Genomic DNA, 17,237 nt, shown 5'->3' on the forward strand with positions numbered 1-17,237 from the left:
AATTTTTCAATAAACCATCTTAGCTTTCAAGAAAAATCTCATTTGATATCTAAAAAGATTATTTACTGCAGATCTCCAGAATAGGAGACTCATTGTATTTAAGCAATTGGTACGATTATTGCATCGAAATACAGAAAATGATTCCTTATGTTATTCAACGATCACAGCGATCAGTCGCATTACGGGCGGTACCAATTGGGAGATTGAACTACTCTTTCTTGACTGCGGTAAGGACTAACATAGTAAAAACACCACTAAAATGTACCGTTAACACTCATTTTCAGATTGTAAAAACCACGTATAGTTATTTAAGTCTGCTGAGTAGCACAACTTAACAAAGATCATAAATTTTATTAATATACCGCCCCACCTTTGTGTAGTTAACAAAAACGTAGCAACAATGAGCATTCAAAATGAATTTTTAAGTATTATTATTGACCTAACCCAATGAAGTAAAGAGCAGAAAATTAGGGAGCTGCCCTGCAGGAGCAAAAATAAAAGAATAATGTTCTCCCCCTAACTCCAAGTTATACAATGTATCACACATGCATTACAAATATCCCCCACTTTTTGTATATTTTACTTAAGTATGTTTTTGTCACCCCTGTATATAAAATAGCATGTCAATCAGATAAAATTTTCGCATCTTATAGTGAACTCACAAATTTCAGCTCACGGACTATGATATACATGTATTACCATCAAGCAAATAATTTCAATGAAAAAATAAGTTTTTTTTTTTGGTTCCAAGAGCTATTGTTGTCCAAATTGTAGGGTTGGAACGCTTATCGCACCCTCCGCCATACTTCAGGAGTTCAAGTGGTGAGGGAATTGATTTCTCCGGTGATGGTGACTTTATTGAGTTCGGTTCCGGTCTCCGTTTCCTTCAAACCTTTGATTTCCATCTGAATATAAGATAAATTTGAACGAGATTTGAGATTATTTGCGTGAAAAGTCATGACAGAAGATTTCTGAAAATTCTTTGGTCATAGAATAATTCCGTTATTTGATATAGAAAAGAAAACATTTTCTCATTACTTCTATGTTTGAGGGTTTTAAAAAAATATTGGCATCACCTAGCTGCACCAACGAAGGGGTCAAGGGAAGATTCAATAGCATGCCAATCGATTGAACTTAGCATATTTGAAGGCGACTACTTCTTCTGTAAGTCTTTGTAGTATACATTTTCTTTATTATAAGTTAAACTTATTTTTTTTTAGAAATTAACTAAAGTTTCCACATGCCAAAATATATTTTCTCCATTTCGAGCACCACTAAATATCGTTACAATACCGTAGGTTATTAGAAAAAATCCACGTTTGCTTACAGTTTGCCGGTTTTTCATAGAATATTGATAATAAAGAGACAGTGCAATCGATGTTCCTGATAGATAAGAAGCTTATACCTATTAGATATGCATTGAGTACTAGAAATATGGAGGCAACTTCCGCATTTTACCGAAAAATTGTCGTTTAAAAATCATGATCAGGAAAATTATCAAGAGGATTATCTGTATTCATTCATACCCATATCCTAAAGACTACAAAAAAGAGAAAAATGGCTTTAGCTTTGATGGTTGAAGAATATTAGAGCTTGGATAATATTCATTTGACCTATTCTGAACAGCCCATGGGGGATTTTCATACTGAAAACTGGCCTTTATGGTAGTTCAATTGAATAAACGTAGATGATATCTCACATAATTTGGTTGCTCAATATTACTCTATTAATGACCTTGAGTGGTCAATATCTCTTCTGTGATGGTATCAGCATATTTTTAGATCTACTAGCGAGCCATTCAATGCCGATGCAATTATAACACCCCGTATACTAACCAATGATAATCTTGAGTAGGTTCCAAAACTCACCTTAAAGTTTTTAAAAATTATTTTAAAATGACTGAGTCAGTGTTGCCTTACGACTGATATTAAAATTGTCAAGCAACAAATTAAGTAATATGTTATGAGACAAATACCTACACTCAGAAACATTTTATGCAAAACAATTTTCAACGGACACAATCGCACTTTCACAACTACAAACTGACATAATTATCATATTGTTTATCAGCAAAATTGGGTGTATTTATCCCCATAAGGGATAATTCCACTAATTATTATAAAACAGTGATATCATTTTAAATTCCAGCAATTATTTTTAATGAATATGAGCCAAGTTGGGCGCAGACTACGTGTGCAATAAAACTTTCCGTGATGTACGAGCAATGTACATATTATTTACGTGGCGCCATCTAGTGATGACCTAGGAGTCATGCACTTGAATAAAATGGATATAATGGTGTGTAAGAAAATATTATTTAAACCAAGTCCATTTTAACAAATTCCATGAAGAGTTTTGTATGAATTGCCTTTGTTTTTTTTAAGAGTTTTTCTATTAGGTAACATTCTAGGCAAATAATCGTTGTGCAAAAATTTGCTGTTAAAGCTTGAAAAGTTTTGTAAGTATTATTGGTTCTTAGCCAAATTTTCGTAAGAGTTGCAATCAACGCTCGATATTTATGAATTGACGAATTTTCAAGTAAAGCTCGCAAATCATTCACGTATAGAAAAAAACTCGGAGATTTTATTTGCGTCTCTTCGAGAATTTTTCGCTTATACGGAGAAGTCGAAAATTATAGGTTAAAACATACTTTGTGCAGTGAAATTCAAAAATTCTTCACAACTTAAAATTTTATTAAAATTTTTCCATTTATAGCAGCTTCATATAGTCATAAATGGAGCATTTTGTGGATTTTTTCAAATTTCTAATTCGCTGTATTACGGACATACGCACAAATAGTTCACAGCGAAATTAATCACCTCGCGTGAGAACTACATAAAATCTCCCAATTTTCGTTCCACAGAGAGTACGTTGGTCAAATATTTTTTGAGACCTTTGTGGGTCACGATGGATGAAAAGGCTGAATTTACTAACAACTTTTTAATTCGGATTTACACCTTTTAGACGGACATCTACTATTAAATGTTAAATACGGCGAAGATAACCCAAACGATGCCCTTTTCCATCTGCCACATCTCCTGTCTCCGAGAGAGTTATTTCTCTCCCTCGCTGTCTTGAACGCGAAATCCAAAAATTATGAGATTTCTTCTTTTTTACGTTTACGTACCCGCAAAGGTATCAAAAACCCAGATTTCCGACGTCTGCCTCCGGGCCAAATTTCAACTCATTGAAGACGCCATGAAACCCCGAGCATGATTAGAAAAGAGCATTTTGTTAAAATGACAACTTTGACTAACCCACCACTGCTCCGACCCTTATTACTAGAGTTTTGAAAACTCTGAACTTTTAACATTAATGACTTTTGCTACTATTCTGAACTAACATTAATAACTATAATGTATACAGGATGTTTCACGTCAGTATAAGAACCCATATCTGCAAATGTCTGTATAAGACGCTACGGCCTGATGATGCTTTAAGACAGTTATGTACAAAAATGTGATTTATCCAGTTTTAGTACGTTTTATTTTAAGTTCTCTGTACAAAATAACACTATGGAAATTGTCCAAACTATCGTTAAAAAAACGCATATATTATTTTACAGTATATTAACTTTAGATTATCTTATTCTATAGTCGTACAACGGAACGGCAAAAAATTTCATTCACCATCCGGTCAAGATGTAGCAAAGTAAAATTATAAAATGTATGTCATAAGATTAGAAATTGAGAAAAAAGTTCACTTTGAATGAAGGCAAAGGATGGACGTCAGTTCTCAATACATATCATAAACACAGCAAAAGGTTTAAATTGTTTATAACAATTATTTGGTTATAATGATGTGGTACAGATACCTTCGTCATTCATTTTTCTGTAGATATTCAATTATTTCGTAATCAGACCAATTCCTCGACTTCAAAAATCTGAAGGTAAATACATAACAAAGATCAACACTATTGCGTACATAGGTAATTGATGCCAATTCGGTAATATACGCGGTCTTGTCTCAATGTGTTTGTATACACTCTCTCCATAGAAATTTTCTAAATACTTAGAAAACTTTTTTGGTTAAAAATCCTATGAATTTATTTGACTTCCGTCATGGCAAGGTTAAACAATACCCAACTGTGGCCTATTGAACTAATGATATGAATGGACCTGCCCAGGACAATGGTTGTCTTATTAACTAAATACAACAGGGCTTAGTTACATCCTGCTCTGTAATGACCTTGATCAAAAAAGTGATTATAAATTGACATGTCGTTTACCGCCTTATGGAACATAATTTCCTTTTGTCTGGACTGCAAGATGCCGCGGGGGCTAATTCGAAAGATAAATTGTTGTGGGTTTTCTCTTGATGTTCGGGCGATGAGTCCTTTAAGCCGCGAGGGGAGACGAAGCAGTGACGTAGGAAAGCTTGGTTGTAGAACAATACAGGTCACGATCACGACGATCGTAGAAACTCCGAAGAACCCCCGAAACATTGCCATTTCAAATATAAGAAATGATTTTTAATGAAATTACCAATGTCATTTCTCTTTCTAGATCAGTCGCTCAAAAATGAAATCAAAATCAAATGTATCAATTACCATGTTGGCTGGTTTTGCAACAGTGAACATATTTTATTGCAAATTAACCACAAACACTATTCATTAATACAGTAGTTTTTAACAAAATTATATAATGGACCTTCAATTACATAATTTTGCCATTAAAGATTCTATCAATGTTGCAGTAATCGTTTAAAATTCGAATTACATCTACGGATTTGTATAGATATCATCAATATTTTATAACGCTTTGGCATACACACCAATTTGTGTGGCATAGCATACAGTATGTTTTGTTATAATTTTTGTATTTTTGTATTAATTTACTTGTGCAGAATGTACATATAAATTATTGTGTGCAATCGACATTTATATAATACGTTGGAAAAAGCACTGCTTTGTTTAACGAGTGGAATTCTGCTTACTTTATGATATGAGGTAGGCAAAATTTCATTTAAATCCGGATTTCTTGCTTGATGTTTTTCTTTTTTTATTATTGGTGAAGAAGGCAGACACAAGAAAACAGATTAATAGGGCTAATTATAGCTATTGAAAGCGACGTGATTTCATTACCTATTCCAGCTCGGCGTTTGGGAAAACGCGTTGGACCACTCTGTATGGAGTTACTCATGAATTATTTAACTTATACCAATTGAAAATGTAATTTTAAGGACATGTAATTATTCATTAGGCTCATCGGGGTCAGAGAATCGGGAAAAACTCTTCTGAAGGGGAAATTCCGTAGAAATTAAATCTCCGAGCATCAGTACATTGAAAACGCTGTTGCATTGAAGAACTAATATATTATGAAAGTAACGAAACTAACGTAATTTCGAAAAAGCTTTTGCAGCTACTGCCACATTTGAGACTCGAATTCTCAAACTTATTTAATCCAAAATGGTGTATCCTATTAAAAAAGATATGCCGTTTTACGTCACTTTAACAGTTTTAGGGCTATGCAGGTATTATCCCTTAAACCATCAAAGCAAAATGCAATTTTATTTAATATACTGCATTTGGGCAATAATTTGGAATGCTTCATTTATACTAGGACCAATGTTAATGTGTATTTTCGACATCATAAGTAAGTGAGAAACATGTCAAAAATTTAAATAATTATAGCTAGATTCATTTTTATAGTGTCCCATTTTCGTTAGCTCTTTTGGGTATCTCGTGTGTTAAGGAACATCAACAAATAATTACTATCCACTTTTTTCATAGCTTTTGATGACACGATTCATAATATCTTATAATACCACGTGTCCAGGCGAACGATGGACATAAGAGATTAACGTTGGGAATCAATTTTTATTTTTTTTACGTCTGCACGGTTCATCGAATTGAAAAAGTTTTACCTAGAAGTGATAATACTCAAGAGCAGCCATCATTACTCAGTTTTTTTAATCTTCTATTTAGAGCCGTTTTGGTGGAAAATGCCTGAAAAATTAAAAAAAACTTATTATCCCGCGTAACCGTTCGAGGGCAAAATTGGTCAAATTGGTCGGTGATATTTTTGAAAACATACTGTAAACATTTTTTAAAATAATGTTAAAGTTATTTGTTTTTATTTACTTGTTTGGTTAAACATTAATATGTAACTTGTTGTTTAATGTATTCGTTTTCATTTTTCTGTTATTGCAATTGAATAAAATGTAAAAAAAGGGGAAAATTCGTTTGATATGGGATTTTTACGCTTATGTTATTGGTGGCTTTGTGTTTGTTTAATTCTGACCTTAACTCAGACAAATCATAACAACGAACGGCTACCCGGGATATTCGAATTTTTTACATTTGGGAACGTTTTGAGCCAAAGAGGCTCTAATCATAAAATTAAAAAATTGTGGAATGATGACTGGTCTTGACTATTATTACCCCTATCTAAAAGTTTTTTAATTGGATCACATGTGCAGACTCAAAAAAAGCACTTTCCCATATTAATATTTTATGTTCAGGGTTACAAGGTGCCCTAATAATAAATTGTTAACTCTGATTTTCAAACCAAGATCCAACCAAAAAAAATGGTTTTAGCTGATTAACTGATTTACACTCTGAATCTCTATCTATCTGTAATAATCAGTGCAATGCAATGCAACTAGCCGAATGGCCGTATAGTAGATTTGCTCGCAAACTTCCACATTGTAATTTTCTTCCCTACCTTATAATTATTCTATCTGCTTTTATTCAAACGCTAAAAGTTATACGTTTAAATTGAAATTCTTTGACAAGACGATTCAAAATAACCAATAATATGTTTAATAAGAACATATGAATAATCATTATTGTAATTAAATGTGGTTAAGCCGTAAGGTCCACTAGATTATTCTGCAAAAATTCTATTAGAAACCGTTCTTTACTTTTTGAATTGCCTATCGGATAAATGAAATATAGAGGGAGCCCAAAATATAGAAATTTTTTAAATAACCAACTTAGCCACGATTTTTCTATCACTGTGAACAATAATAGTATATGATCTCATATTAGATTTGAAAATCTTCTACATTCACTTTTTTCCAGATTTCGACTATGTTGAGCTGGTCACAACTGTTCCCGTAACGCTAGCAGCCACTCTCATATCGAGTACTGTTATCGTCTTCGTAATCAAACATGAAATGTGGTCTGAGCTATTCAAACGTACTGTTGACTGCACAAAGTTTGGAAAATCGATAAATTTTGATCACCTAAAACAAGAAAAAGCAACATTCCTAGCTGTTTACTTCGTGTGCACGATTTCTGGAATATCAATTGTTGCAATTTATGAGATATTCCATGAAAACACGTGCTTAAATGTGAGTTTCATCATTTTTACAAATATTCTTCTGAGCGTTTTACTGTTTAGAATTCTGAAAGAAATGAAACGTGCGGATTGATGTTCCCATTCTGGCTACCTTCAGGTCTCCAGAATTCCATTGTAGCTAAGCGTTTATTGCTGGTGTATCAATATTTAATCGTAATAACAAACTCTCCATTTAATCAAATTGTTGTTTTACCAGGCGAAGTCAGTAGTTTTATTGAAGATAAATCACAACATCTGTCTATGATGTTTAGTCAGATTGATCCATTTGAAGCTCCGAAAGAGCAGTACAGAAAATTCGTGCATTGTATGGAATATCATCATTATATATTAAAGTAAGTAGAAACGGTATTCCTACCATATATAGGGTGTATCAGTTTTAGTTCGTATCCCAATCCCTCCGATATGCGGAGTGTTTGTAAAAGTTGGTGCAGAACTTAAGTAGGCGAAAATGGAGACGAAAATAGTAAAAATAGTTCCTGCTAACATTAATCCGACGGAGCATTCTTACTGAGATATGAAATAGTCGGCACCCTGAAAGAGATCTACGCATGTATCTACAAAGCTGCTAATTAATATGAGAAAGCAAAAGAATAAAGAAAATAAATTTTCATATAAAATTTTAGGTTATAACTTTTCTATCATGAAATGCATAAAAAACATGTAAGGAACAATCACTACAATAAAACTGTCACTATGAAAAATGTCTACTATGTGAAAATGTTTTTAAAAAATTTACTGTTCTGAGCCATATTTTAGTTCAAAAATAATCATTTCATGACTAAATCACACAGAAGTCGAAAAAAAGTGGATAATTTTTTTTTTTTTATCTAATTTATTAGAAAATAATATTATTTGCTTGACAATTCAAATGAATAAAAACTTTTCAAACAATTTTTATAAAGAGTAGCTAAAAAACTATTCTTTTTTATAATCGATTTTGATTAAACTTATGATAATTAAACACATTTATGGTATCTACAATTTTCAATCCATTATCTTAATCAGAAGGAAAGTTATTTCTAAAATTATCCAAATGATAGGACCCTTTTGGAAAGCCATATCTCAGATCCGTCAGATCAACGTTTTTAGGAACTTTTTCTACTATTTGTCGCTCTAATTTCACCTCATTAAATTTCGCGCAAACTTTTCCAAACATCCTGTATAATGTATATAAGGATTTATTGTAAATGAACCACTGTCGTGAAAAAATAATGAGGATAACTCGTAACGAAGATTCTTAACACTTACGCGTGATGGTTGCCCTCGTGCCAAGCACGTGAGCAAAATTTCACGCTCATGCGTTAAGAATTCCATTCTTAGCTTGTTATGTAAATAATTATTTCTTAACAAATATTTGCATATTACTGATCGCCCTGAAAGGGATATTAAATATAATAGCAACTGTCCATCTGTCATTATCTGCCCGAATATAATCTTTGACTAAATTTTAGTTTATGTGAGGAGTTAGACAGGACATCCCAAAAAACATTTGGGCATATAACATTACCGACATCTGTTATAACAGCCTTTTTTCTATACCATGGAATAAGAGTAACTATTTTAATATAGAACCATACAGTTAGTTAAATACTAATAGCAACTCGATCATTTTAGGGATATTATAAATTTATGTTTTATGGCTGTATGTATCTACTTTCCATTTGGTTTACGTGCAAAACTGGACAGGAACTAGAAGGAGCGGTACGTTGCAATTTTTCAATAAACCATCTTAGCTTTCAAGAAAAATCTCATTTGATATCTAAAAAGATTATTTACTGCAGATCTCCAGAATAGGAGACTCATTGTATTTAAGCAATTGGTACGATTATTGCATCGAAATACAGAAAATAATTCCTTATGTTATTCAACGATCACAGCGATCAGTCGAATTACGAGCGATACCAATTGGGAAATTGAACTATTCTCTCTTTACTGCGGTAAGGACTAACATAGTAAAAACACCACTAAAATGTACAGTTGATACTAATTTTCAGATTGTGAAAACCACATATAGCTATTTAAGTGTACTAAGCAGCGATACTTCACAAAGATCGTAAATTTTATTTAAATACTATGCCACCTATGTTTAGTTAACAAAAAAATAGCAACAATGCGCATAGAAAATAACTTTTGTAGTATTACTATTAACTTAACCCAATGAAGTAATGAACAGAAAATTAACGAGCTGCCACGCAGCAGCAAAAATAGAAAAATTATGTTCTGTCCCTAGCTCCAGGTTACACAATATATCACACGTGCATTACAAATGTCACCCACTTTTTCTATTTTACTTAATTATATTTTTGTCCGCCCTATATATAAAATAGCGTATCAATCACATAAATGTTTTCGCATCCTATGGTCAACTCATACAAGTTTCAGCTTACTGACTATGGTATACGCGATAATCCATATTACCATTAAGCAAATGATTCCAATGAAAAAATAAGTCTTTTTTTGGTTCCAAGGGCTGTGGTTGATCAAATTGGGTGGTTGAAATTCTTGTCGCGTCCTCCGGCAAACCTCAGGGGTGCAAGTGGCGATGGAATTGATTTCTCCGGTGATGGTGACTTTATTGAGTTCGGTTCCGGTCTCCGTTTCCCTGAAACCTTTGTTTTCCATCTGAAAATAGGGTGAATTTTAGGAAGATTTGAGATAATTTTCAGAAAAAGTTATGATTGAAGATTCATTGGTCAAAGAATTATTCCTTTTTCTGAAATAAATAAAAAAACATATTTTCTTACAACTTTGTCGTTTGAGGGTATTAAAAAATGATGGGAACATCTAGCTGTGCCAGCGAAGGATTCAAAAGGAGATTCAATATCATACCAGTCGGTTGAACCTAGTATATTTGAAGGAGACCATTCCCGATATAAGCCTTTTTAGTATGAATTGTCTTTGTGACAATTTGAACTTCTGAATTTTATTAGAAATTAACCAAAATAGCCAGAAAAATGTATTTAGACATACCAAACATATTTCCTCCATTTCGAGCACCACTAAATATCAATACAATGCCGTACGTTATCAAAAAAAACCACGCTTGTTTACGTCTCGCTGGTTTCTCATACAATATTGATAATAAAGAAACTGTGCAATCGATGTTTCTGATAGGTAAGAGGTACATGCCTGTTAGATAAGCATTAAGTAATAACAACATAGAGAAAACTTTTGCATTTTACAGAAAAAATGTCGCTTAAATATCAGGAGCAGGAAGTTTATCAGAAGAATTATCTTTATTGATTCATATCAATATCTTAAAGAGTACAAAGAAGAGAAAAATGGCTTTAGCTTTAATGGTTGAAGAATATTAGAGCTTGAATAATATTAATTTGACCTTTTTCTGAACAGCCCATGGGGGATTTTCATACTGAAAACTGGCCTTATGGTAGTTCAATTGAATAAACGTAGATGATATCTCACATAATTTGGTTGCTCAATATTACTCTATTAATGACCTTGAGTGATCAATATCTCTTCTGGGATGGTATCAGCATATTTTTAGATCTACTAGCGAGCCATTCAATGCCGATGCAATTATGACGCCCTGTATACTAATCAATGTTAACCTTGAGTGGGCAACAAAACTCACCTCAAAATTTTTAAAAATTATTTTAAATTGATTGAGCCAGTGTTGTCTTACGACTAATATTATATTGTCAAGCAACAAATTAAGTAATAGGTTCTGAGACAATTACCTACACTCAGAAACATTTTGCGCAAAGCAATTTTGAATGGACACAATTGCACTTTCAAAACAACAAACTGGCCTAATTATCACATAATTTATCGGTAAAATTGGGTCTATTTACACCCGTCAGGGAAGATTCCACTAATCATTAGAAAACTGCGATATCAGTTTAAGTTCCGTGAATTATTGCTAATAAATATGAGCCAGATTGGGCGCAGACTACGTCTGCAATAAGACTTGCCGTGATGTACGAACAATGTACATAATATTTACGTGGCGCCATCTAGTGATGACCTAGGAGTCATGTATTTAAATAAAATGAATATATAATAGTGTGCAAGAAAATGTTATTTAAACCAAGTCCATTTTAATAAGTCTCATGAAGGGTCTCATATGAATTGCCTTTGTTTTCAAGTGTTGTTCTAATAGGTAGCCCATTCTATGCAAATAATCGTATTGATAGGGATTATCGCCGATGGTATGTAAATTCATAAGGTCATTAAAATTTATGGTGCACAGTCACATACGTACATGTGTGTTCGTTTTTTTGTGCTAAAAAACACTGTAAATTAAGCATCTAAATTACAGTAGTGGGATTTCCAATGTAAATATAGGTAGGTACCCAGTATGCTGGAAGGTAAAAGTATAAAGACGATTTTTAAATATGGTAGTGCAATTAAACCCGCACATAATAAATCATTCTTTTGATACTTAAAAGCACTTACTTACGCAGTAATCGTTGTTATTCCTCAAGTTTAAATCCATTTTGAGTGGTCACAAACAGAATCCGTCCGAAACAAACGATGTCGCGCTACAAAGAAATCTACTGCTGCGGTTTTTCATTTAACAATAACAAATAACATAATGGCATTTTTATTATTTAATAGTTTACCAACCTAGGTAAGTGTTGCGGTCAGTTTGAACACTCTAGATAACATAAAAGACCGCCAGTTATCACTGGTGCTTTGGCGACTTTCACTTCGTGGGTAAGAGACCTGTTTATGAGAAACCGGAATGGTGCCATGAAATTTGATTAAAAAATTCAGTGACTTTTTCATGTAAAAATATTGGATTTCAAGCCCGGCCATAAGGATAAGAAAACCCTGATTATTTCTGTAACGCTTGTTAACTTTTTTTTGGATCTTAAATAGGCAATTTTACCTTTATTTCAAGAAGAGTAGACGGAAAGTGGCTCTCAGAATATAGGACACTTTTGTGAGAACACTGGACGAAGAAGCTGAATTTTCATTTTCTCTCGCCAGTTTTGAGATATTAAGCGGCATCTGTGTCAGATGTTTTGATTGGAAATGCGTAATGGAGGATACATTTAAGAAATAATTCCTTAGTTTTTTATTTTCAACTTAATTTAGAGTTCTAAAAATTGGCCCAATTTTACCTTTATTTCAAGCGAATGTATCCGAAAATGACTCGTAAAATATATGATTCTTTCGGGAAAATTAAACCAATAAACTCAACTTCAGTTTCTCATTTTTGGAATATCTATCGAGACTCTGGATCAAAGTATCAAATATCACACTTATAATAAAGGACACTTTAGTGTCGAAATTTGTCGATTTTTGCACCTTTTTCGAGTAAAAATTTCCCCAATTTTACTATTAACTCAAACAGAGCTACTTGAAATGGCAAATTTAAAAGAAATTAAAAATAATATTCTTTGTTTCGTTTTCCATGAACCATTCCTCAATTTCCCTTGGACCTTTTCAACAGCTCGAATTTACAATCGAAGATCAAAGAATTTGATCATAAATTAGGCATTATGCTTGCCAAGTTCAGTAATTGACCCAAACTAAGATATGTATATTCGTGACATTTTCCATTTTTCACAGTTTTAGATATGGAGATAAAATTTGAGGAATTTGTTATACTCATGTAGCTTCTTATAAGAAGAACGCCACCTGTCCCGATTTTCCTAAAGTTCGTTTACTTCTATGTAAATATCAATAGGTTTTTATGAGACGTTGCTAGATGGCCCGTCATTCTGAATTAGTCCAATGAACTTAAAATAAACTCTTTACCTACTCCTCATCTAACGAATAAATAGCTTTTAATAGAAATAATAAGCTATTTACTTACAAAATAGGACATGTCTTCGTACTATAATTTCCTTTTCTTTAGGATCATCGTTCAAAATCTTAATATCACTACGTCACCTGTGTGTCAAGTAATCACGAATGACAACAGGTTACTATAGTTTCCAGTTGATATCTATCACAAATCAACATATATACATGCTTAATGCAATGCCCAATCAACAATTCAGTAGTAAGCTTGGAGAAAATACGAGACATAAAAGGATCGAGTGAACTAGAGAGAGATAGAAGAAAAAATGCATCTTTTACATTTAACATTTGAAGAAAACTTTCTCTCTCTCTCTCTCTCTCTCTCTCTCTCTCTCTCTCTCTCTCTCTCCCCCCCCCCCTCTCCCCCTCCCCCCCCCCCTCTCTCTATTTCATATTCTCAAATCAATCTCTGTCGGACGTAAATCTCTAAACAAAAATGCGGGAAAGGCAAACTGATGAGAGATAGAAGAATGGGAAAGAGATTTATAACAGCACCTGTAAGTCTTCGCTTGGCACAGAAAAAGAACTCTCTTTGATATTCTTGAATCTACACATTGACGTGAAAATTGCAAAACGCATCTTATTCGCCATATGTAAAAAACATAATTTTACAAATTTTCAAGTATCCAACCTAGATATTTTTGAATAGGGGCAAAAAATTAATTAAAATTTTTACTTTCAACACTTTATATACACTTACAAGACTACCAACTTTCAGATAAGGCGTATTTAGGTTAATCGTCCCCATTTAACGGATAGTGTCTCCAGCTTTAGGTTTTCCCATTGTAAACGAATTACCCTGTATAGATATACTTACGTATTTTAAACATTAAATCCACTCGTTGGAAGCTTCAAGTCGATAAGTGCATTGGAGAACCACCACGATAAAAATATAAAATTCAAGTATTTTTTTGTAATTAGTACCAAGTTGTAATTCAGCGATAATCATCAGTAACTGGAGGAAGCTACTGGCGACATCAATAACTATTTTACCTGGGGGTTTTAACTACAAACTAATACTGTACGGTACTGTGTGAGTATTTTACCAGCTGATATAATGATTATGGTTTGTGACCTCAGGGAAAGCCATTTAAGTAAATACCAAACAACATGTTTTGTTAATAATTAATTACTGCGGTCAATGATTGGACGAACCAGGCAGACGAAAGTGATTTTTAAACATCTTTCCGTAAACAGCATCTAATAATAAATCAGATGTTGATAAAGGTGGAAGAACTTTAGATCTCCTGAAGCAGAGAAACTTTCTATTGCATTTAAACAGATTTTCAGTCAAAAGTGTTGCGTTGTGGTACGTAGTAAACACAGAAAGAATATTTCAGAACGTTCAAGGATATCCATGGCATGATGATGTATAATTAAATGTGTTTGCAAATGTAAATTTAATGATTGTCGCTTTTAATTCATAATATATTACGCAACACAGATAAATTCTTTTATATTACAATTCCAGTGTGTGATGTGTTGATAGTTTTGTATCCGGCCATATGTTGTCTGAAAGCACTGAAACTTTGGATAAGAGGGATTCTGTATTTGAAATGGAGGTGAGGACTTTAAATATGCCCATTTAAAGGGTATCTATCTACTAAACCATCATACAGGGTCGTTCAGGAGAAAGTTCCAAATCGCAGAAAGTGCATGAGTAAGTTCTGTATCGATATACATAATGTCGCAGAATTGATTGTACAACGCTTGATAAAAAATCCCTTAACCGAGAATGAGGTGTTTTAGATAAGCTTGCCTACATCAAATGTTGCTTCGTTTAGTCGCTTAATTTGAGAACTTTCACGCCCTGTAGCGACAAAACAACACGCCACAGAGTACTAAAGTTTAAATTAAGCGGCAAAACGGAGCAACTTTCGATATAGGGAAATTCCTCTAGAACGCCTCATTTTTGCTCGAGCATTGTACAGTCATTTCAGGCACACCCTATGTATACAAGGCGTCCTGAGACAAGTGAACAGATTCTTGCAAAAGGTAAAAAAAAAATGAATTCAATTTTCGTTTTTTTTGGAGTTCGGCCCTGCTTGATTAAAGACTAATTTCTAACATAATTTCACTTGTAGACATTCAAGTATGTCTTGGAAATTTTCAAAAAAACATTTTCCTGTAAAGAGTATTTTCTGTGTCAAATACGATATAATGTTATCAAGAAAAGTTGTTTAGAATCGAGACCTAAGCCCATATATTGAATTTGAAAGTCCTTGGGTACCTTTGATTTGTCACATTTCGTTTTATTTCCTGAACTATAGAATTTTATTTTTATCAAATTTTGTTTTATTAAAATAATAAATTATTATCATTATATAACTTAAAAAATGTATAATATTACATTAAACTTAAAGCTCCACTAAATCTCCTAAATTTGTTCATTTTTCAATACGACATTCAAATTCTTTGAAAGCCCTCTGTACGTGTTCTCTATGAATTAGTCGAACTGCCACCTTTTTTCTGTTTTTTTAATATTTCTGAACTGTTTGAAATATGTTCTTCATTAACTATTTGATCTGGGAATCTGGACGGCTAAGATATGCTGTTCATTCTTCCAAGTCATCTTTCAACAAATCGATCATTTAGCCAAAAAAAATGTAATAAGAGATTATACATTTTTTAGTTTGTCTTATGATAATAGTTTATCATATTAATAAAAAATAATTAGTGAAAATAAAATTTTTTGACTTGGAAAATACGACCCAGTTTGAGAAATCGAAATTGGCCGAGAGCTTTCAAATTTAGTATATGGACTGAGGTCTCGATGCCAAATAACTTTTCTTGATAACGTTATGTCGTATTTGTCACAGAAAATACACTTTACAGGAAAATGTTTCTTTTTTTAATTTCCAAGACATACTTGAATGTCTAAAAGTGAAATTATATTAAAAATTAGCCTTTAACCAAGCAGAGTTGAACCCCAAAAAATGAAAATTTAAATAGAACATTTTTTACCTCTTCCAAGAATCGATTCACCTATTCGGGGACACACGGTATACGTATATAGGGTGAATATTTTAATCTCACATAGAGAGAAAAACACCCAATCCGCACTAATCCGAAAAAAATGCTCAGTTGCAGGTATGGAGGAAGTTTATCCGATTGTAACAAATGTGCAACTAATCGCTGATAAAAAAAAATTCTGTTGTAAAACAACCTGCGACAATTCTTGGACGATTGCGAAAACTGTATGAATAGTCATTGATTCTTTTGATTTAAGCGTTTTCGTCATCAGTAAAAGAGTATTGTACGAAAAAAGTTCCCAGGTAAAACTTTCTATCCATTTTCCTGGACCAAAAGCTTGACATGGTTCTTGAAAACTCTATAGACCTCGTGAAAAAAAGAAATTGTTATTGATGTCGAAAGCGAAGAAAACGACACGTCTACAAATTTTCAGTTTTCCGATATTTTTTTTATTTTTTTAGAACCAGTGTGAATTTTCTACTCAATACAGCCATATTCTTACTAACAAATTGCTGAAAGTTGCAACGATTTAAGTTAAATTGTGTCACTTGTATTTTTCTTATTTAACCTTAAATTCTCCAAAGAGATTTTACTGGAAGATTTCCATTAATTCATATTATTCGAGCCATATTACTGTAAATTCCCATTGGAATTTCAGATCCAGAATCCTTACTACCCGAACAACAAAACGAAAAAAGTTCATGTGATCATTTGGGACCACAAAAAGACCCGCATAGCCGCCATTTTCGTAGGATGCTTCCTAGTTTGGGCTGCCATTTTCTTTCCATTGCTGCTCCTCGACGACAAGTTGTAACTTTTTCTTACATTCCACAGTAACAATGAGATCAGGATTTAAAACAATAATTATATAGAGAGTGTTCAAATTAATCAGAAATCTCCGAAACAGGAAGAGCGAGCAATCTCGTTTTTAAACCCTATAGAATTTCTGTGAATTTGTGGTGAATTCATTGAGAATTTTAACCCTTAGAGATGTTCGCCTTCTCCTCGCTACAAAAATTACAAATATTCGAATCGCTATGGCTCGTCAAACGTAGGAAGACCCGCGGGTCATGGTATTTTACCGCACCTAGTCAATGAACTGTGGATTAGCCCGGTCCTTGCGACTTTGCGAGGGACCATAGTTCAGACGATCGCGGTTTTTGCAATGAAACAAATTTGTTTGAACCA

At 33.1% G+C, this 17,237-nt stretch overlaps 4 protein-coding genes and 1 long non-coding RNA gene across 7 annotated transcripts in view; 2 read left to right on the forward strand and 3 right to left on the reverse strand.

The window, feature by feature from the left end:
* The window catches only part of LOC136348759 (probable 2-oxoglutarate dehydrogenase E1 component DHKTD1 homolog, mitochondrial), a 50,504-nt gene that overhangs the window by 24,945 nt on the left and 8,322 nt on the right, over window positions 1–17,237 (reverse strand). The gene's annotated exons all lie outside the window — the stretch shown is intronic.
* On the reverse strand, window positions 700–5,251 carry LOC136348810 (uncharacterized). Its single transcript, XM_066299961.1, has 2 exons — window positions 4,229–5,251; window positions 700–905 (listed from the first exon to the last, which is right to left on the reverse strand). The coding sequence occupies exons 1-2, from the start codon at window positions 4,448–4,450 to the stop codon at window positions 816–818; spliced, it is 312 nt and encodes a 103-aa protein (XP_066156058.1). The 5' UTR covers window positions 4,451–5,251; the 3' UTR covers window positions 700–815.
* Window positions 5,229–7,377, forward strand: LOC136348903 (uncharacterized). The gene is made up of 2 exons (XM_066300089.1): window positions 5,229–5,594; window positions 7,025–7,377. Exons 1-2 carry the CDS (start codon window positions 5,408–5,410, stop codon window positions 7,375–7,377), a joined length of 540 nt encoding a protein of 179 aa, XP_066156186.1. The 5' UTR covers window positions 5,229–5,407.
* Window positions 7,607–11,852, reverse strand: LOC136348821 (uncharacterized). Of its 3 annotated transcripts, none has more exons than XM_066299973.1 (2): window positions 11,725–11,852; window positions 7,607–9,926 (listed from the first exon to the last, which is right to left on the reverse strand). In XM_066299973.1, the coding sequence occupies exons 1-2, from the start codon at window positions 11,758–11,760 to the stop codon at window positions 9,672–9,674; spliced, it is 291 nt and encodes a 96-aa protein (XP_066156070.1). In that variant the 5' UTR covers window positions 11,761–11,852; the 3' UTR covers window positions 7,607–9,671. The 3 variants fall into 3 exon arrangements, with proteins under 3 accessions (XP_066156070.1, XP_066156084.1, XP_066156078.1); XM_066299987.1 differs by lacking the exon at window positions 11,725–11,852 and adding an exon at window positions 11,007–11,160; XM_066299981.1 differs by lacking the exon at window positions 11,725–11,852 and adding an exon at window positions 10,275–10,624.
* Window positions 13,962–16,959, forward strand: LOC136348841 (uncharacterized). Its single transcript, XR_010733729.1, has 2 exons — window positions 13,962–14,638; window positions 16,708–16,959. It is a non-coding gene; the product is annotated as an uncharacterized lncRNA (long non-coding RNA).

This window comes from Euwallacea fornicatus, chromosome 2 (assembly GCF_040115645.1).
Source record: "Euwallacea fornicatus isolate EFF26 chromosome 2, ASM4011564v1, whole genome shotgun sequence".
In the NCBI taxonomy this organism is placed as follows: Eukaryota; Metazoa; Arthropoda; class Insecta; order Coleoptera; family Curculionidae; genus Euwallacea; species Euwallacea fornicatus.

Coding starts and splice junctions, on each gene's coding strand:
- LOC136348810 (XM_066299961.1), bottom strand. CDS start 4,450: ATGGCAATGTTTCGGGGGTTCTTCGGAGTTTCTACGATCGTCGTGATC. Junction 906..4,228: donor AAATTATGTTCCATAAGGCG/GTAAACGACATG, acceptor TCTTATATTCAG/ATGGAAATCAAAGGTTTGAA.
- LOC136348903 (XM_066300089.1), top strand. CDS start 5,408: ATGGTGTATCCTATTAAAAAAGATATGCCGTTTTACGTCACTTTAACA. Junction 5,595..7,024: donor GTGTATTTTCGACATCATAA/GTAAGTGAGAAA, acceptor ACTTTTTTCCAG/ATTTCGACTATGTTGAGCTG.
- LOC136348821 (XM_066299973.1), bottom strand. CDS start 11,760: ATGGATTTAAACTTGAGGAATAACAACGATTACTGC. Junction 9,927..11,724: donor GGAATAACAACGATTACTGC/GTAAGTAAGTGC, acceptor CCCTATTTTCAG/ATGGAAAACAAAGGTTTCAG.